This window comes from Temnothorax curvispinosus, unplaced genomic scaffold (assembly GCF_003070985.1).
Source record: "Temnothorax curvispinosus isolate PA1 unplaced genomic scaffold, ASM307098v1 QBEX01015898.1, whole genome shotgun sequence".
Classification (NCBI taxonomy): Eukaryota; Metazoa; Arthropoda; class Insecta; order Hymenoptera; family Formicidae; genus Temnothorax; species Temnothorax curvispinosus.
The window spans coordinates 439,969-461,347 of NW_020225678.1; the positions used below are offsets into that span (position 1 = coordinate 439,969).

Sequence of the window (21,379 nt, forward strand, 5' to 3'; positions counted from 1 at the left end):
AAGCTCCAGTCTGGTAGCATAATGTTGCGCTATAGCGGTTCCTCTTGAAATTCGGAGAATCGAAGCAGCGCGTTTCTCTGGCGCGGCGCAGCGCGCGGAGCAGCGAGTCAACGCGGCGACGAGCGAGCGAGCGAGCGGCGCGAAGTTGGCAACGCTGCCGTCGCGCGTCGACCGCGCGGCGTCCGCGAATCGCGACGGCGCGGCGGAGGCGGGCTCCGCCAATCGCGCGCGCCCAACATCCTCCCCTCCCCGCCGTCGCTCCCGTAGAGGGCAGAGGCTTGAAAATCTGTAACGGCCACCGCAACCGTCGCATACTCGTCTCTGGGCTCTCGCGACGCGTTAGTCTGTACTCGAGTCAGTTCGATAGTAAAATCGCCGTTAGTCGCCGCCGCATTCAAGGTACCCCAAGGGTCACTCTTTTCGTGAGGTCACAACAAAACTCCGCGCGAGCAACATGAGGGAGATCGTCCACATCCAGGCCGGCCAGTGCGGTAACCAAATTGGAGCGAAGGTAGGCGACGTCAGGCAATCCCGAGAGCGATCTAGAAATCGACCGTACGCGCGCGAAACTGAGACCGAGTCGGCGTCCCGCGTGTCCTTTGTTCGCGGTCAACTTCTCGTCGGTCCGAGAGGAGACTGTCTACCGCGAGACCGTCGACGTTCCTTCGTTCTTCGCGCCCGCTCGCCCTAAATTCGGGCTCGAGATCGAGATCGTTCCGTCGGCGACGAGCGACGCGATAATCGCCGAGGGCGTTCTCGGTCTCGCTCGCCGGGGTCTGCGCCGCCGGGTCGCCGCGCCATTTTTCTCGCCGCTCGATATCCGCGTCCGAGAGGAGGGCCGTCGGCCGTCGGCCGTCGTCCGGTGGGAACGAGGACGTCGCGTCGGAATTTTCACCGTCGCTCGACGGGCACGCTGGTATGCGAGGAAAGCCTCGGGCAGCCTCGCCCGCGCGGCGGGCGGTCGAAGACCTGTCATGGCGACGAGCTCGCCGGCCGGCCGGTATAGCTTAACGGTTTTTTCCTTCCTCCCCCCCCCCCTCTGTCGGTCCTTTTCTCTCCCTCGCCGTAAGACCGCGTTCCTGTGCGAACGCGTCGTCGTTGCCGCGCGTCGGCCATCTTCTCTCGCCGTCTCCCGTGTATATTTCGCAATTTCCGCGTACGCCGTTGGGCGACCGCGACGGAGCACAGGACACGCGAACGCCCCGAATCGTTCGCTGAAATTTATCTGTTACTTGACTTTGACCGGGAACGGAGCTGGGTGTGGCTCTCTCTCGGCGACGAGAAAAAGCGCGCGCGAAAGAGAGAGAGAGAGAGAGAGAGAGAGATCGCGCGACGGCATCGACCGGCTGCGCGCGCATCTCTTTTTCGCTCCTTTTCGTTCCACTGACATTCTCCGCTTTTCCGTCTCGCAACAATCCTGGCCGTCGGCCCGCAAATGTTGCCTCGCCTCCGCGACGTTTACTCGTAAAACATACGGGCGATCTATTTTCAATAAGAAATGAGATGCATTTCATGCTCCAGACGCTCCATTCGATCGCCGCGCCGGTTCGATTTTATCGCGAATATAACCGGCTGGTCGTATTTTGTTTCTTGTACATACGTCCATCTTTCCTCGTTCCCCCGCTCTGCGTCTCCTCCCCCCCCCCCGTTCAAGCTGGCGTGTGTTAAGGGTGAGCACACACCGAACGACCGAACGAACGAATGCCGATCCCGACGACAACGAGAGATGTTTTGGTCCATTCATGTTGCTACGACCGCTCGCTGAGCGGCTAAGGCTGCAGTCCACTTGACGCTAAAAATGCTTTAGAGCGTTCTCTTTTTCCTTTATTGAAAGAAAAGAAAAGAGGAATGCTTCGAAGCATTCGTAGCGTCAAATGGACCGCAGCCTAAGTAGCAATTAACTGTTTTGCAACTGTTGTAAAATTTCCTCTTCGCGAGATCTTCCAGATCTTTCGATCCAATCGTTCCGAGCATTCGTGAGAATCGCGCGACTTAGGCAACCCTTAGCACGTTTTCGCCTCCAGTCCGGTCGCGGTGTGCACGCCCCTTAAGGGCAGATGGAATTCCTGCGCCGCGTCCGTCGGCCGCCCGGCGCGGCGTCGCGATCGCGTTTAACGGCCACGCCAGCGTCCGTCGGTCGCATGGCGTGGTGTATTTTAAAATTTTTATGCGACGCGCCGTGTTAACGGACAACCGGACGGACGCGCGTGGCCAATGCTGGCCACTGCGTTATCACGAGTCGGACACGCTCGGACGCTCGGAGTCCCCGCCGCTAATCGTGCGAATCGGCGTCTCCGTTTTCTAAGTGCACGCGCTTCATTCCCTTTTTACCGTCGCACACTTCTCGCCGACTTATCGATCTCTCCGTCTCCGATTTTTTTTTTATAAATAAATTAAGTTATTCGAATAACGTCGCGTTTACAGAAACGTGAGATTCGGCTTCTGGTAGCGCGGGTTTAATTTTTGCCTGAATAAAGGTTAAAAACGACAAATATCTTTAACGCTACGGACGGAAATAAGTTTAGCCTGGAGAGTAATGATTCAAATGTTTATATATAAATTTGTTTACGTAAAGATCACGTAAGCCCACGCAATCATGTTCGTGATGCAGGTCGGTCTTTTGCAACGATTGTTAATCTTATCTGAATAAGCGACGATAAAGATTGCAGGATCGAGGAGAAGGTGATCGACGTTTGTCGTCACGCTTCCGTAATTTTTAAGGCTGCTGCACCAAGTCAATGCCCGTTTCTCAAGCTGTCTATCTCGATCGATCCGAGGTCACGCTAGCGTAAACATCAAAGGCTATTTTTTTTACCATCCCCCTTTTTTATAACAAACTAGTAGTAATGAGAACGCATATCGATTAGATGGAAAATTGTTTTCTAACTGAAGAACCCGAGCAATTGCTTTCGCGATAAACTCTCCGATGCACTTTGTTTTCAATTTTCAACTCGTCCAAAATCTGCGATAACATTTACCGATAACCGACAGTTATCACGAGGATGCGTGAACCGATAAGAAATATGTACAGTTTAAAAGCCTCATTTTTTACCTTTCAATTCTGGAAATTCAGGAATTAAGAGTAATTTGTTATATCATGTGTTCACGCTATATACAATACCGCTGATAAAATATTCAACATCTTTTATTCGTCCAAATTCCAGTAATAAAGAAAGAATTTGGTTCAATATACCGCAAAATATACCGTTTAATATTCCCCGGTAAAGTATACTAAAGGAGATAAGATAATTGTTTATTAAAAGACGTATAAGGGGTGTTTCAAGAAGAAGCTCGTGCCTGCCGAAAAAACATTAGAGAAAATTGAGGCGAAATTACGATAAAAATTTAGCGTAGTCGCAGGGCCTGGGTTTCTATCTACGCGAGCCTGTTGTGTAACCACTATATACGAATGTGCCCATTTAACGAACGCCTTCGAGTCCAAGGACACCGAGTCTCGGCGTTAGCACGGCAACGCGCTCCCAAATAAAGGAAGCCGGCGATATCCTCTCTCGCCATTTTCCTTCGCATCACCTCGGCCCGTTTCGAACCGTTTCGCTCGTTGCCGACAAGCCGGCCCTCTCTTTCTCGCTGGATATAGCCAGGTGTATCGATCGCGTCGAGTCGCAAAGGCCTGGGGTTTCGCCTACTGTCGCGACTCGATGACGATTACTATTTCACGATTTCAGTTTTCTTTTTTTCCATCGCGTTTCAGTCCCGAAATAGATGTTGCAGCGGGATAAATATAATTGAAGTCGTTAACAATATCCTATCGCTGACTGACATTATCTGTAAACGACACTCGACCTATTAATACATGGTATCTTACATTAATAAAGATGAAAAGCGTAACTAAATGTTACTGTCTTGTAATATGTAACAGTAATATCTTTTATTGCAAGTATTCTTTAAGAGATAGATCTGGTTTATTATCAAGTTGCATTTATGAGCGAGTACTTTGTAATCAATGCGTCCAGTTTACGCCCTCATTTACGGGATTCTATAATCTTTATATTACCTTAATTACAAAAATATATGTTCTAAATCTACCATTCGAACGAGATGCGTAATTAATTATGGTTATTATTTCTACACGCGAGCATAAGCATTCGTATAAACTACATGAAATAGAATCCTCGATAGAATTCGTTGTTTCCGTTTACTTCAATGTTTTTATTATTCCGTGTAGCTGTAACATATTGGAGTACAGCTCCAATATTCACTTTGTGCCGTTACAACCAGCTGCTCTCATAGAATTGTGCATTTTGCAACGGGAAATAGTCCTAACATTTTCCATTTATTATCAGCTGCATTATCTTATTATGGCATAATATTCTTAAACGATGCTTAGGCTCTTTAAGGATCTTTCTTTTAAAGAAGAAATATAACATTCCTCCGACCTAAACTTTCTGGAGAACAGTAGAACAGTATAATTAGTATTTTTTAAAGAACTCCTAGTTTATATTTAGCATTTTTTAATTTTGATTGTCTAGTTGGTGCATATATATATATACATCATATATAAATATATTTATATACACTCATGTGTAGCTCCAATATTCACTTCGTGCCGTTACAACCAGCTGCTCTCATAGAATTGTGCATTTTGTAACGGGAAATGGTTTTAACATATCCCATTTATTATTAGCTACATTATCTAATCACGTTTTGTGGCATAATATTCTTAAACGATGCTTAGGCTCATTAAGAACCTTTCCTTTAAATATACATTCATGTATTTATATATGATGTATATACACTAAATAAATATATTTTAATACGAAATTTAAAAAATGTTAAACATAAAATAGGAGTTTTTTAGAAAATACTAATTATATTGTTCTACTGTTCTTCATACATACATACATACATACATATACGTCACACATATACATATATACATCGCATTCCTGTATAGTCTAGCTGGATAGACAACCCTTGGCGAATTAGCTCTCCTCTTTAGCGTCTCTCTTTCATCTGCCATAAGCGGCAATCCATTAAAGTCAGTGGGACCCTCGGGATCACTCGCATCGGACCAATTGCATCGCGTATCCGCTCGGTGGTTACGCAACGCGTAAGTGCAGCGTCGCGCGTGGCGACGTGTATGCATTTAGAATAACGGTACGACCTTTCGCGCTGCTTCCGGTCTCGCGACGACGACGGTCCGCGTCTGTCGCCAGCTGTTGGCGACGTCGAAGTCGTAGGTGCGAGACTCGACTCGAGAAAAATGGGGAAAAATTAAAAATAAATGGACAAACAGATCGTTGCAGTGCATAACCGAACGATCATCGTTCATGTTAATCGCACTGTCGTTTTACAATCATCTCTATATATAGCGGTGACATTGGTGACTCATATCTGACTGTAACATATACATTGCGCGGCCAGGCTGGAAGAGGAGAAGGAGAGGAAGAGGGGGAGTTGGGTGGGGACAGATAGGGTTAGGTGATCTTAGCTTTCGAACGACGATGATCATATATGGTCACTGCTTAATACACCCATCGTCTCCATGTGGGACGTACGTACCGAACGGTAGGCGGACCTGGCGCGTTTTTACGGTAACTTTCACGCAGATTGTATATGGACTTTGAGATTATTCAATGACAGTTTCTTGGAAAAAAAAAAAAACTGACTCGATGGAAGTCGCGACGCAGCGATAAGGCTGTCTGCAACGTTCTTATTTACTTTGTCTCTTTGATTGAGAACTTATTAAATAAATATAAAATAAAAACTAAAATCAGCTTTATTGAATGCGATAATGTAGTAAAATATTCTTTTAACCATTTCTAATTTTGTAATGAATAGATAGTTACGAAATGCACAGTTAGCTACAGCTGCAAATGGCGAAATCATTTTTCGTTTTGCGAATTTCTAATTGAGGACAGACAAATTGGAAACAGCCGACTTCCGTAATGGAGCGTCTTGATTGTGAAATGTCGAGAGTGACTAGAGACGAGTAATTTGCCAAGTGACGTGTAATTTTGTTATTTTGCCACGCTCCGACATAAAGTTGCATGATATCCCCTATGATAAGACAATTGAACTATCAAGACGTTATAATTGCGTTAGTCTAGCCATTCTATTTGCGTGCCCTTGTACATACTTAGGAGAATATACACGTATCTCTCGCACGTCGATTTCCAGAAATATACCGCGGGGTCCTTGAACCGCGTTTCCCGAGATGAAGTGGAGATGCATCGTGGACCGCACGCGATGCGCCGACAATTTCGCAATTAATTTCCCCTTTTGTTTGCAAATAAGGAGTTGCATCAGACACGCCCAGTCATTCTGAATTGCTAATTAATTGGAAGGGGGAAAAGTCCCAAACCATCTTCTTTGCACGTAGAAATCAATCAGAAATTAATTTGCTTCATTAATATTAATTAATGTATGCGAACACTGAAATATTGTCTCTTTCAGCAAATCTTTTGCGATTCGCCATTCACGGATTACTCGAGATTGTCCGGGTGCATAAGTATTCAATTTAAAAAATTACACTCTTCATCGCGACGTTAAATTGAAAGACATTTACAAGCGATTGACATTTCAGTCTGAAGTGCCGATTATGATTATCACGGTGAAACGAGCGCTTCCGGGAGATTACGTGGCGACGTGGTCCATTGCTGAAGCGTCGTACCCATTGCATCGCGATGCGCTTCGACGAGGCGATCGACCGGCCGCTGCGAGACAGGAGCGTAACACCGCGCTTACGGGACTAATTAGTCTCGATTATCGCTCGGGCGATTCGGTTACACCATCGAGAGGCGGGCTCGCTTTAAAAAATGCGAAAGGGAAAAAAAAGAGAAACGTAATTCGATGCGCGGGCCTTGGGATATTACTAGAGGGCCTCTAGATATTATGATTAATTACACGCGAGTTATTCGCCGTGCGCGCGAGGTCGTTGAACGGCGAACTCCGTTCGCGCTTGGTACAATGGAAGGCTGGAAAACGGATGCGAGGATAATTGCGGGGAGAAAGCCAGTGCGCGAAGCTTCCTTCCTACGCGCGGATGATGCGTGATTCAGAACGCGTATCTAATTTTTATGGCAGCGCTGACTCGGTACGGCACTTGCTAGACGAAGAAATACGCGTCGTACCCCTTATTTCCTTTATCGAATATAAGAAGCAGTTATCTCGCGCCTATAAACTGCTTCTTATTAGCCCGCAATGATACATTAAGATGTAAAGTTTCTTTTTCTAATAGAAGTATTCTTACGAGGTGACTTTTTTGTATTGCAGTTTTGGGAAATCATAAGCGACGAGCATGGCATTGACCCGACCGGCACCTACCACGGTGACTCCGATCTCCAGCTGGAGAGAATCAACGTCTACTACAATGAGGCGTCCGGCGGCAAATATGTGCCGCGTGCCATCCTCGTCGATCTGGAACCCGGTACCATGGACTCCGTGCGCTCGGGACCGTTCGGCCAGATCTTCAGACCGGACAACTTCGTGTTCGGTCAGAGCGGCGCTGGCAATAACTGGGCCAAGGGCCATTACACCGAGGGCGCCGAGCTGGTGGATTCTGTCCTCGATGTCGTAAGAAAAGAGGCCGAGAGCTGTGACTGCCTGCAAGGATTCCAGCTCACGCACTCCCTGGGCGGTGGTACCGGCTCCGGTATGGGTACCCTGCTCATCTCGAAAATTCGCGAGGAATACCCGGACAGAATCATGAACACGTATTCCGTCGTGCCGTCGCCCAAGGTGTCCGATACAGTCGTCGAACCGTATAACGCCACTCTCTCCGTACACCAGCTCGTCGAGAACACCGATGAGACCTACTGTATCGACAACGAGGCCCTTTATGATATCTGCTTCCGCACCCTGAAACTGTCGACGCCGACGTACGGCGATCTAAACCATCTCGTCTCCCTCACGATGTCCGGTGTAACGACCTGTCTGAGGTTCCCCGGACAATTGAATGCCGATCTTAGGAAACTTGCCGTAAACATGGTGCCCTTCCCCCGTCTCCACTTCTTTATGCCTGGCTTCGCGCCTCTCACATCTCGCGGCAGCCAACAATACAGAGCGCTCTCCGTACCGGAGCTCACCCAACAGATGTTCGACGCCAAGAACATGATGGCAGCGTGCGATCCTAGGCACGGCAGGTACCTCACAGTCGCCGCCATCTTCCGCGGTAGGATGTCGATGAAGGAGGTCGACGAGCAAATGCTCAACATTCAGAACAAGAACAGCTCGTACTTCGTCGAGTGGATACCGAACAACGTCAAGACCGCCGTGTGCGATATCCCGCCGCGCGGTCTCAAGATGTCCGCCACGTTCATTGGCAACTCCACCGCCATCCAGGAACTGTTCAAGCGCATCTCTGAACAGTTCACTGCCATGTTCAGGAGAAAGGCTTTCCTTCACTGGTACACCGGCGAGGGCATGGACGAGATGGAATTCACTGAGGCCGAATCGAACATGAACGACTTGGTGTCCGAGTACCAGCAGTATCAGGAGGCTACCGCGGACGAGGACGCAGAATTCGACGAGGAGCAGGAAGCTGAGGTCGACGAGAACTAAGAAAAAAAAAATATATATCCCGCGACGGAAGCGACACTCTCCCTATTCTCTCTCTCTCTTTCTCTCGACCGAGCGATAACGCAAAACACCCTTCACCCATGCTTCTTAACTCGTGTTATCTCTCTCTTTTGTATCTTTTTTTACGGACTTCTGTTTCGAACTTTCGCGGAGCGCGCGCGCGTTTTTCGTTGCTGCCTGTCAATATTGCACCTAGTGCGATAATTCGAAGAATGATTTATTATTTTTGATTGTGTCTTTCTACAAGATTACTTTCGATTACTAATTCTCGCGCGCCCCTATCATCATCCACTGTACAACCGCCGAGAGCGGCCGCTACATATTTGAATAAATTATTATCATATGAATCTGTCGTCACTCGCACTACCCTGATTATTACACAGACCTCTAGACTAGTGCTATTGAGTTTTGTATTTTCGGAGATTTCGTATATATTTATATTCGTCTGTTGTCATACGCAATTTTATACCATGATAAAATAGGTGTGAATAAAGATCCATGAAATATACGAAGAGAGTATTGATTAGACATTCAGTTATATACATATATCTAGTATGTTAAAGCTAGAATTTGAAAATATTTACGGGATAAATGGCACGATTGCAAAAAAATGAGTTTTGAATAAATGTACGAGCACTGCAATTATTACAATAATTTACTTGAAATTTAGATCGACACAGAAATAAGATACATTAGTTGGACTCGACATTTATTAAGTTATTTTTTCAAGTGTGTATTTTCCATAACTAAAAACGGCCCGGTGTGACATTCCGTTCGTTTTCGATATCGAAATCACTGATGAATTGGCGATTAACTTGTCAAGTGATATCTCCATTATCTTATTGACATTGAATAGGATTATTGAATTTTTATTGTTTGACATTCGGAAAGAAAGATTAGAGATTAAGAACGATGAATTATATACATAATTAATTTTATATGATCTAGTTATACAGTTAGAAGTGTTACGAATAATTTTGCTCGTTGAATTAATTGACGAGTATTTTAATAAATTTGATCGAAAAATCGCTTTTTTTTTTTTAACTGAAAGAAATATAAATAAACGATCTTTGGCTTTCGCTATCTTGCTGCATTTATATCAGCTATCAGAGTCTCGTTTCTATTTTTAAATTAAGTTATACATATACATATGTTCCACTTTTTCTCAAATGTTTATTGCACTAAATTAAATTTTTTTTATGGTTTACAAAATTATATGCATCTAAGTGTATGCAATATGTAAATGTATGAATCTAAAAAAAGTATGCCTAAATGTGTCAAATGATTGCAAATCAGTCATCTCTACAGGAAAGTCGCCCTTATTTTTTTTATTATAAAAATACAAAACACGGGCAGGCCTATTTGGAGAGTCATCCTTATTGATTTATCTGTATTTCAGAGACATCTGTATTTTTATCGAGCAACACGATTTCAAATTTTTTAATAGACTAATTGCTACATAATTACCAGTGCTAGTAAAAATGGGAAGCACCGACCGCGTCTTACCGACGGAAGTTACAAATTAACTCTACCAAACTTTTACTACACGCAATTTTTCGGTACTTATTTATCATACGTTAATCTTGAAAGCCGATAATTTCATTTACCGTCTCTCATATTTTCGCTTTCTCCGCACAATAATTACCGTTGAGGAACAATAATGATATTTAATTATGACTACTCGTAAAATTAATCCACATTAAATGTACGCGTCTTACATCTCGCAGAGTTCAGCGAATTCTCGCATGAGATGGTAATTGCGCCACTTTAGCGGCCGCGAGGTATTGCTTCGCCATCATGGCGAAAGCAAAACGCTTTGCATCCGCGCTGCGGTAACGAAGGAATGTCGAGCGCATCGCTCCGGTTGGCGAGCTAACGGATTAACGGAGAATACGAAGATACAGTTAAGCCGACGGAATCAGCGCGTTTCGCGCTAAGATCGACATAAGCGTTTCATGGACCAAACGCGTACAGAGTCGAAAAATGCGACGATGTGTTGCATTTTCGTCCGGGACAGTAGTCGGCATGCAAGAAACTCGAGCTGGCGCTCAAAGTTGGAAATAACCGCGACCGCGTTGCGACCCTGCGCTTCCGGTCGCGCCTCCTTCCCCCCTAGCCCGAGATTATTACCTTATCTCAGTCCTCTAATTTCGCACAATTGACCACCGCCTCCGTGGCCCGCGTGACATTCTCCCACGATCTTCGGTTCCCCTAAATTGATTCTGCTGTTTTAACGATCAGCTCATTTTATGATTGCTTCGTGATTTTCGCGCAGCATCAGAGCGTGCAAAGAAACTTAAAATTTCGTAATTATATATAACTATAGATAAAGAAAATATAAATAAAATAATAAAATACAAACATAAATAATTACTTGATAGGACGAATTATAAATATATTTGTTATTATAAATGACGTAAATCGTGCGACGTGTACGGAAAATTATCGGATTCGATTTTGACCGTTCGCCTTTGATAAGACGCAGACATCGACCTTAATAGAGGCGACATGACTCATCGCGTGTCTCGCTGTATGTCGACCGTCTCGTCTTACGAATTCGATCCATCGCCAGGCGCCGCACGCAATAACAAAGTACGCGTCGTACGTGCCTAGCTCATTAAGAAATAAGAGATAAGCATCGTTTCCTGCCTATCGTGCCAAATACCGACTCGCGCGTAGTCCCTTCCCAAAATATAATTCAATTTCATCGAAATTTTCTTTCTCTAAAGTGTCATTTTATCTAAAATATTTCTAAACAGAGAAGCGCGTCCCGGGAAAATGCAGGTTTAATCTTCGACGCCCAGACTTCGAAGTACCCCCATAAAAATATCAGAAATTAACGCACGCGATTGCGAAAATGATCTCGCAGTTTTATTTAATCACCCGTACCCTCTGGCAGAGGGTCGATATGTACAGAAAAGAAGAAATGTCAAATTAAAACTTATATGCATATATACTTTGATATACGCAACATATAATCTTATAAGAGTTTCAGCTTTTCCGATTAAGAATTTCAACTTTTTATTTCAACTCTTTTTCGTTGATTGAACTATTGTTTAACGCGATATAATCTCATTTCCAAGATTATAGATTGTTGAGTACATATACTAGAAGATCAATGTTTAATTTACATGGAAACTTTTAGTTCTACTTAGCGTCTCTAAAATAGCAGAAAACGTACAAAATGCTACTTATAGGTTTCTAAAGAGGACTTCAGTAAAGCTTCGTAAAAGCCTCCAGGTCCTTTAGAACCTACAAGTAGCATTTCATACGTTTTTTGCTATTTTAGAGACACTAAGTAGGACTAAAGTTTCCATGTAAATTAAACCTACATTGATCCTCTAGCATCTACAGATGTTAGAAAATTTAGGTCAAAAATAGGTCTAAAATTTCGACTCGGGAATTGACACCTCTTTTTTCTGTGTAGCAATTGTTTCGTTGCTCCGTTTGACAAAAAGCGCGGTTTGTCTCACCGATTTCTTCCCGAATATCGAGCGAGTGACCGCGCACGTCGCGTCGCGCCGACGACGACGCGGATGTTAACGGGAGCTGAGGACAGACGTTACAATAATAGACGGAGGTGAGTCTTTTACGACGTCGAGGGAAGACCGCGAAGGAGCCCGGCGCACAGCTGGAGACGGAACGCGACGACTATCTCGATTATCATCATCTTCGACGAGGAAAGCGCTGCTTGAATAGTGACTCACGAGATAAAGACCCCCATAGCGTCTGACTCCGGCCGTGTACTTTTGGAATCTTTTTAAGCCCGACATCCTGCTCCAAGAATTCGCGGTACGCGACCGCGTAGATGCGTTCCCGCGCGTTACAGCCAATTGTGCGTTGTAACTTGAGACGACGATTAAACTGGCCATTACTACTTAAGCACGAAACGTCTGATGTTAGTAGAAAAATATGTCAAATATTTCCATTTAAATAGTTTCCATCAATCATATTATACTTGTAGAAAATGGTACGAAATTCTGCTACACAGGCGTAAAAATAAGTTTTTAATTACTAAATAACTGAAGAATATTAATATATATATTAACTGTGGTATTAATTTAATTAGCTGTACATAATGCACGTGATAATTATCTGAAAGTTCGGCAAAGCGATTAAACTGTAAAATTGTTATAATTAAACGTGCTATTCTATATTTAATCTTATATTTCATTTCTATTACATCCTGACATTTGCATGCGTCGGTGGTAATTATAGACATTAGCGGACACGCATGTGTGTTGCCCCAGAATTCATGTGACCGAAACGCTTCCGTTAAACATGATACCACTGATACCTTCGCCTGCATTCAACCAGGAGGAAATACTTTCCAAAAAAAAGGAAAAAAAGAGAGAGAGAGAGAGAGAGAGAGAGAGAGAAGTTCTATCTCCTGTTACAGTTCCGGTGAATGAGCTTCAAGGTAATTCGATATAAAGAATAATCGTACGGTCTCGCGACGCATCGAACAATATTTCGCACGCGAGCCGTAATTGGCCCGCAGCTTCCGGGAATTAATTTGCAGCGGTGATTAATACGCGTTATTAATTACTTATTTTTCAAAGGCCCAATTTCGGAAATGCTGGAAAAAACACGCTGCCGATAAAAAAAATGACCATTCGCTTTGCTGACCAGATTAAGCCTCGCGCATTTAGCGAGAAGAGACAAACCGACTGGAAGCGGTACTCGAGGGATATGCGCAGATTTGTGCATACGTACGGGGTTCGGCATGCGTCCCCCTTTTCGGGGGATGTAACCCCGGAGCAAGAACAAACCCCCTACGTTTTTCCTTCCCGTTTACTCTCGCGCCGCTTATCAGCCGACGCTCGTCCGTTCCTTCACCCTCTTTCTCGCTCTCTCTCTCTCTCTTTCCTCCTTCTTCCGTCGCGACGACGGACTCCTCCCCGCTCCTCTCCCGAGGCTTGATCCCGACGTCGCGTCGTCGAGTGGTAGATTCACCTCGGGAGAGTGGAGCTCAGGACGCCGGCACGACTCACGAGTGCGTTTCCCTCACGTCACGAATACCGCTTCGTCGTTCATTCTCAGGCTCGACTCGCGACTCGGCTGGCTGCACTCCTCGGCTCGGTTGCATTCAGCCGCACGCACGCACTCCGGTCCGACACGCCGAGCGCGCACGCACGGATCCTTAGCACCCACGGCACAAGACAGAGAAGGTTCCCGGCAGGTCCAGCAGGAGAGATCAGCTGTTTTCCCTCTCGCCCCGTACCGCTTTTCCGCGCTGAAAGGAAGACAGGATGAGGGAGATCGTGCATCTGCAGGCTGGACAATGCGGCAACCAGATCGGCGCGAAGGTAGGTCGACACGACAGCTCTGAAAAGACATCTTTTTCTACGCTTCATACATTTTCACACGCATACGAAAAGAATTTCATAAAACATACCGGGATACCTTGGTATTTTAATGGGACCATTTTCCTTGGCGAAAATTTAAGAGATAATTTATCGAGACAGCGATACTTTTATTTTATTTATTTCATAGCCTTCGTATCTTTTAAATATCGACAATATTCTTGCACACGTCATACTGGTGCGATGTATTTTAATGACAAATTCTGCAACAGATTTCAAATCGTACCTTTATATGTTTTTATCCAATTTTGATAAAAGGAAGCGTTTTAGATAAAAATAGATTGTCAAAAGAAAGTATCGAGGAATTTTTATATTGAATATTCTAATATCAGAATTTTATAATGAATATTTAATAATTGATGAAATAGTTTTAAATCCGCGGGCGAGTTTTTAATTCAGTGATTAAAAGATGCAAACAGTCAATAGCTTCAGTATCAAAACTCAGAAGCATGAATGGAAGTGATTTATTCGGGTACACATTTACACATTCAATAAGGTGTGGAGTACAGAAGCGTCGATGGGACAAGAATAAATTATCTATTTAAAAGATACGCGGTGTCCGGAAATTAACTGTAAATCCGTTTTACTTCGTACCGAGACGACAGACGACTGTCAATTAAAGCGCGAACAAGTCAGAACAAGTCAAGTATTATGACTCATCGTCTTCGAGGCATCGATCAACGAGTTCGCTCGAGACACTCTCGTGGTTTTCGGCACTCTTCAGACCCTCTTGCCATTTTTTTTTATATTCAAATAAGCGACACACCGGAAACTATCCGTCAAATGGTCACTTCGATCTTTATGGGATACAATCCTTTTTAAATTAAATATTTTTGTACATTATCTTATTGAACGCGTTATATTATTCTAATAATAAAAAAAAAGTTATTTCCATAAATTCGTCCTATTCTTCATCTTTCTGGACAAAATCGATAAACTCGGTGGAGCAATAACCGGCAAGAACGCATGTACGTTACGTCGCTCCATAAAAAAAAGCAATCTTACTTGATGGTACATAACGTTCGACCGTGGCTGTAATCGAATTGAAGATAAGGCGGCGCGCAACGAATGAAATTTAAAGAACCGCACTCGACATTGAAGACCCCCTTCGACCGAAGTGCGCGAAGTGATCCAAGTTATAATCGCGCCGGCACACGATGGCAGGAAACGACGATCGCGTATACTTGAAAAACACTTAAGATTCTGCAGTAATCGCGTTCACCGTTCATCGGCGTGAAAATGAGTGGGCGTGGAAGTGCACGTCTCGAAATTCATTTTTGGAATAAATAAGTCAATTGTATGAAAAATTAAATTAATTCTGCGTCTTGGACAAATATAAAAAGCTGTTTATAATACGACCATAAAAAAATAGTTTCTGAGGCTTAAATCGGATAATTATATCGCGAAGCCGTAGACCGATGCGTAGCTGAAATTGAGTGTTACTGTTAATTAATTTTAGTGCCGGTTGAGTCTGAATAAGGTGCGTTATTCGACACATTATACGAAGCTAGTATTATCGCGAAGCACTACAGATGCGCTAATCTCATTGATCGTGTTCGTAGGCGTGACAATCTGGACGCGATACATCCATCGCAATTACATTTGTTATTTCACAGACAATATCAAGGAATTTCATCTTCCGTAAATCAGGCAGTTTATAATCTTAATAACTTACTGTGTCTTTATCATCTTATTTCTGTGCTCTTGACTCTATTTTGAGATGTTCCATATATACCCATACATTTTTGCGTTATTGTTATAATTTTGCGAGCAGTTTAAATTATTAATTGAAATACAAAGTTCATAAAATCAAAATTACTCTGGCACGTACTTTTAATTTCATTCAATAAAGTAAACTTTCTGCTTTATCGAGGTTTATCTTCGGCAAATAATGTCTTATCAAATTTCTGTGTAACTTTGTTACGAATTAAAAGATGCTTCTTGATATTTCGTGCGGCATTGCTCATCGGGCAATGACGCATACCAGATTGTGAACCAGAATACGGAGTACCAACCCAATGAGTCAGAAAAATTTTTTTACCAATAGTATAGTAAAAGCCAAGTAAAGTTAGTTCGAGAATATGAATGAGAAATAATATAATCGGATAGCAATATTACACTAAATTGATACGAAAGGCATATTTATCCATTAATTAATTAAAGAAGCTTATTAATAATTGCTTTTACATATATAGCCCTCAATTTCTATCTATATTTACTAGATTTAGATTAGAAAGATATTTTATCATTAGAAATCTAAAAACAAATGATTGATAAAAAAGATGTGAGACGCGCGAGGAAAGTACGTCACTCGTTCGAACGAATCGATCTGTCAATCCTACTGATTCGATTTTCGCCAATCACTGGACGCATTATTTCTGTCGATCCAGAAAGTGAAGCGCTCGTAAGATCATCTTCTTTGAAAAGGATCGTCCCTTCTCTTCGTGGATCTATCGTCGGTTTCACGGCATCGTTTTCCGCTCGAAAGATTTTAACGATCGCAGCAAGCAAAAGCGAAGTTCCTGTAGGATTACGGACACAGTCGTGATCTACACGATGATTGTACGACGATGTTCCTCGAGTAATCGAAACACCGGTTGAAAAGCCAAGATAGTCTCGCTAGGAAACGATCAGTGAATCGGTCAAGCGATAATAATTATACCACAGTTTCACGTTTTACGCGAGTCCGAGCATCAACGTAAAATCTTCTTAAGAATCTATTAAACCTAATTTTTCTTCATATCTGATATGCGCGACAATATATTCCCAGTAAAATACCAGTTTGTAAAACAAATTCTCTATCTCGACGAATTCGTGCGACGAATGACTAATCTCTATTCATGTTCGTGCGATAATGAGCGTCGCGTACGTGATGCACGTAAATGCAGCGAGGATGCATTTAGAATAATCAGAGAGGCCCATTTCGCCGAGAGGCGGCGGCCGAGGCGACCGGCACACCGGCTCGCTATTAATAGGCGGAGAAAATAGTAAAGACAAGACAAATGGAGAGGAGAAATGTTTAACGGGAGGGTGGACATGAGCCAGGGGGCACAGGCCGCGTTTAATTCCGTACGTCTCTATTTTTGGATGTCGCGCGTGTTATCCTTGTCCCCGGAGTTCGGGGTGCACGCGCGCTCGGCTTCGGAGGGAAATTGCCCCTTCGACACGTCGAGTGGCTCGCAGGAAAAGTGTAGTAAAATAAACCTACGATAAGCTATATATTTACAAAACATTAAGAGACACTTGCTATATTCTTGTATTGAACTACTTTTCCGGTTAGATTATACTGGATATGTTCGGATATGTTCGGAAATAAGTATAGACTCTGTTTAAACAGTTGGCTTCCAAAATGTTAATGTTGACAAATCACGTTGCAGTTCTGGGAAGTTATTTCTGAAGAGCACGGCATCGACCAGTCGGGCATTTATCACGGTGACAGCGATCTGCAGCTCGAACGAATTTCCGTGTACTATAATGAAGCGTCTGGTAAGGGCATATGTAAATATTACAGCTTGCGTGTTCTTCTTCTTTCTTCGTTCTTTATATAGAGCAGATTATAATTTATTTTAAATTCAGTCTGTTACACTGTCAAATATTGAAGGATGAAATTTGAACCTTGCATTAAATAAAATTTTGTTATTTTTAACTACCATGTGTGTCAAAATTTATTATTTTAACATAAAACAGTATTATTTTAACTCCATTGGTTCAGTTATTAAATTAACATTGTTTTAATTAAATTAAACGACATATTGAATTAGAAGCAGTGGTGACCTATAGATCTAGTTAAAAATGATTCAACTTGAGTATAATTTGACACTACGAATTTAACAGCATATTTGGAGTTGGAATTTATTTATTTATTTATACGGACCGAGTTCGAAAAATATTTTCTCATATTTGCAAGAAACATTTTTAAATAATTAATTTCAAATAAATTAACAAACATAATAATATATAACAGATTACTTGATATATCTGACTTCTTAGTTGAAAGATACGCACAAGGATGAACATACAGTTTAAAATAGGAATATTAAAAACGACAAGAAAGTAGACATAATAACACCTTAACTAGATAATTTAATTAAGACTAATTAAAGAGATAAATTGCACAGAATCTTTTTAATTACTTCGGCGGATTCTACTGCCTTCGCGTCGAAAATAGCAGTAACGAGAAAGATAGAAAATCGCGTGTCCTGCACCGACGGAATGTGGGAGAAGAGGAGCGTTGAGACACGTATTTTACGCTGAAAATAGCCGTCTCTCCGTGGTCGAATTTAAGGTTGTAAGTTGCGGCTGCAACACGATTTCTCAGGACTTCTTGTTCGCGTCGCGAAAACGAGATTATTTCCGAGAATGAAACGTGCGGCACGTGCTCCACGGTAGAAACAGTTTAATTAACAAACGAGTGAAATGTACGCACCACCCGTCGTCGTGAGTGACTTGTTGTTGGAAATAGATTCAAATATATGCGGAAAAAACTCATGTCTTTAAGTTTTTACATTTGTATCTTTCTTTTCTATTTAATTTATATTTTCAGAGCCATATTATATTCAATCATGTTATTCAATCAAACATTCTACTAAGCACTGATAATTAATACGAAATATTTTATCAGAAACTGATTAAAAGTAAAAGTACATATATTTTATCGTTATTAATTATGATTATTCATATCTACCATAAAATTAAAATAATTTTACATTGTAATGCTAATTAGTCGCCTAATATATAAATCTTCATATTATCCTACGATAGCTTTTCATTTGCAAACGATAAAGGTTCCATCCATGTACGCATTTCCGTCGATTATATTATGATCGGCACGACTTTTCAGTAGCATAACAATATCGGTCAATCTAATATGGACGTCTTGACGTCTTGAATCACCGCGACTATTGAGTACAATTCATCATATTACATTCTATTCATCGTTATTTCAATACATATATTTAGCAATAGAAAAAGAGATTTTACTGCTTTTTTTACTTAGCAAAATATTTTAGAAGTTGTTCTTTTTTCGAATATCTTTACGCATCTCTTGTACTTCTAAAATATCTGAATGAGCAAATGTATATTATTTGACTTTTCATTTCGTTTTTCTTTTTCCCCATTACAGTCGCGACGTCCACGAATGGGGGGAAGTATGTACCGCGCGCGATCCTGCTGGACTTGGAGCCGGGAACGATGGACGCCGTTCGTTCCGGCGCTTACGGAAAGCTCTTTAGACCGGACAACTTCGTGTTCGGGCAATCCGGGGCGGGTAACAACTGGGCGAAGGGCCACTACACCGAGGGTGCCGAGCTGGTCGACTCTGTCCTCGACGTGGTGCGAAAGGAGTGCGAGAACTGCGACTGCCTGCAAGGTTTCCAACTCACCCACTCGCTGGGCGGTGGGACCGGGTCCGGAATGGGCACCCTGCTGATCTCGAAGATCCGCGAGGAGTATCCCGACCGGATTATGAACACTTACTCGGTGATGCCGTCGCCCAAAGTGTCCGATACCGTCGTGGAGCCCTATAACGCGACCCTGTCGGTGCATCAATTGGTGGAGAACACCGACGAGACGTATTGTATCGATAACGAGGCCCTGTACGACATCTGCTTCCGCACTTTGAAGGTTTCCAACCCGAGTTACGGCGACCTCAATCACCTGGTCTCGCTCACTATGTCCGGAGTAACCACTTGTCTTAGGTGTGCATAAAAAATCCATGACAGTAATAAGCGAATTTGTAAAAGAAAAAATACAATTCTTCTAATTATCAATACATGACGTAGATGAAGAAATAGCAATACGTAAAATAGAAAATATTTTTTCTTGTTTTAAATAACAGTATATCAACTAATAATCTTTGTCGAGAGAATAATATGGATTCGCCAATAATAAAACTTTTATCTCACAAGCATGGTTCACGAATAAAGCGTATTTTGACTTCTTCAGGTTTCCCGGCCAGCTGAACGCCGATCTGCGGAAGCTCGCGGTGAACATGGTGCCCTTCCCACGTTTGCACTTCTTCATGCCGGGCTTCGCGCCTCTGACATCCCGGTCCATGCAGCAATATTCCGCGCTCTCCGTGCCAGAGCTCACGCAGCAGATGTTCGACGCGAAGAACATGATGGCGGCCTGCGATCCGCGCCACGGCCGATACCTCACCGTGGCGGCCGTCTTCCGCGGCAGGATGTCGATGAAGGAGGTGGACGAGCAGATGCTCAGCGTGCAGAACAAGAACAGCTCGTACTTCGTCGAGTGGATACCGAACAACGTGAAGACGGCGGTATGCGACATCCCGCCGAAGGGCCTGAAGATGTCGTCGACCTTCATCGGCAACACCACCGCCATACAGGAGCTGTTCAAGAGGATCTCCGAGCAGTTCACGGCGATGTTCAGGAGAAAGGCCTTCCTCCACTGGTACACCGGCGAGGGTATGGACGAGATGGAGTTCACCGAGGCCGAGTCCAATATGAACGATCTGGTGTCCGAGTACCAGCAGTACCAGGAAGCTACGGCGGAGGAGGACTTCGAGGTGGAGGAGTGCGCTGACGACTTCGAGACCTGCGAGCAGGAAAACTGAAACCAGCGACCAGTTTTCTTTTTTACTAGAGGTTTATCTTCAGCCTCTCTGTCTCTGTCTCGTCATCGTAGGAGCTTTCGCATGAGACCGATCGTGCGCAGCTCGCGAAAAGCCGTCTTTTGATACTTTTATATACGATATGCGATGCGCTTTGTAATCGCTGAGACGGACGTAATATAGGCGTTCGAGATTACTTTTTTACGAATCGTGTGATACCGAAATATATTTATAAAAATCAATATTCGAAGGCAAATGATGTCGCGACGAATATTAAATTAATGCGAAGAATAATATTATTTAGAATGTAAAATAGCTTCTTCTATTGATCTTGTATTATGTATCTATGATACGCCTATGTTATATTCAGCTTTACTAGTGATAATCATAAGGATTTTGATATGTCATTTGGAGGAATATATGGCATAGACTGGAGTGTAATAAAAATCGTTGAAAAATCAAATTTTTGTATTTATAGCCACGAAAGAATGAAATGTCAAACTGTAATGGAAAAAAGTCATTTTGAATTCCCTTTTCCATAATTTTTCTCAATATTGTAGTACCTACTAAATTTTTGATAACCCTTGTACTACATATTTAGATTTTTTATATTGCAATACACAATTTTACGTACAGCAATTTTATTCAATCTCGATAGTATCTATATTTTTTACAAATCACAATGCGTTTTGAAAACGTCGATATTAATCGATTTGCTTATATATCAATGGAGATAACTTTTTTCAAAAAAGTTTAAATTTATGCGTCGTTATTTTGCATATAGTAATTAATTTAAAATCCAATTTTGGCGAAGTACTTTTTATTATTCTGCATTTTCAATATTTCCTTATCTAAAAGAAATTATATCTTGTCAAAATTAAAAAAGACTCTCCTCACGCGC

The 21,379-nt window shown here is 42.8% G+C and overlaps 2 protein-coding genes across 2 annotated transcripts; both read left to right on the forward strand.

Annotated features, from left to right (window-relative positions):
- The first annotated feature begins 289 nt into the window (after nucleotides 1-289).
- LOC112466129 (tubulin beta-1 chain) lies at nucleotides 290-9,049 on the forward strand. Its single transcript, XM_025034031.1, has 2 exons — nucleotides 290-511; nucleotides 7,237-9,049. Exons 1-2 carry the CDS (start codon nucleotides 455-457, stop codon nucleotides 8,521-8,523), a joined length of 1,344 nt encoding a protein of 447 aa, XP_024889799.1. The 5' UTR covers nucleotides 290-454; the 3' UTR covers nucleotides 8,524-9,049.
- Nucleotides 9,050-13,519: 4,470 nt separating this feature from the next.
- On the forward strand, nucleotides 13,520-20,985 carry LOC112466140 (tubulin beta chain-like). Its single transcript, XM_025034056.1, has 4 exons — nucleotides 13,520-13,850; nucleotides 17,285-17,393; nucleotides 19,030-19,603; nucleotides 19,851-20,985. Exons 1-4 carry the CDS (start codon nucleotides 13,794-13,796, stop codon nucleotides 20,479-20,481), a joined length of 1,371 nt encoding a protein of 456 aa, XP_024889824.1. The 5' UTR covers nucleotides 13,520-13,793; the 3' UTR covers nucleotides 20,482-20,985.
- The last annotated feature ends 394 nt before the right edge of the window (nucleotides 20,986-21,379 follow it).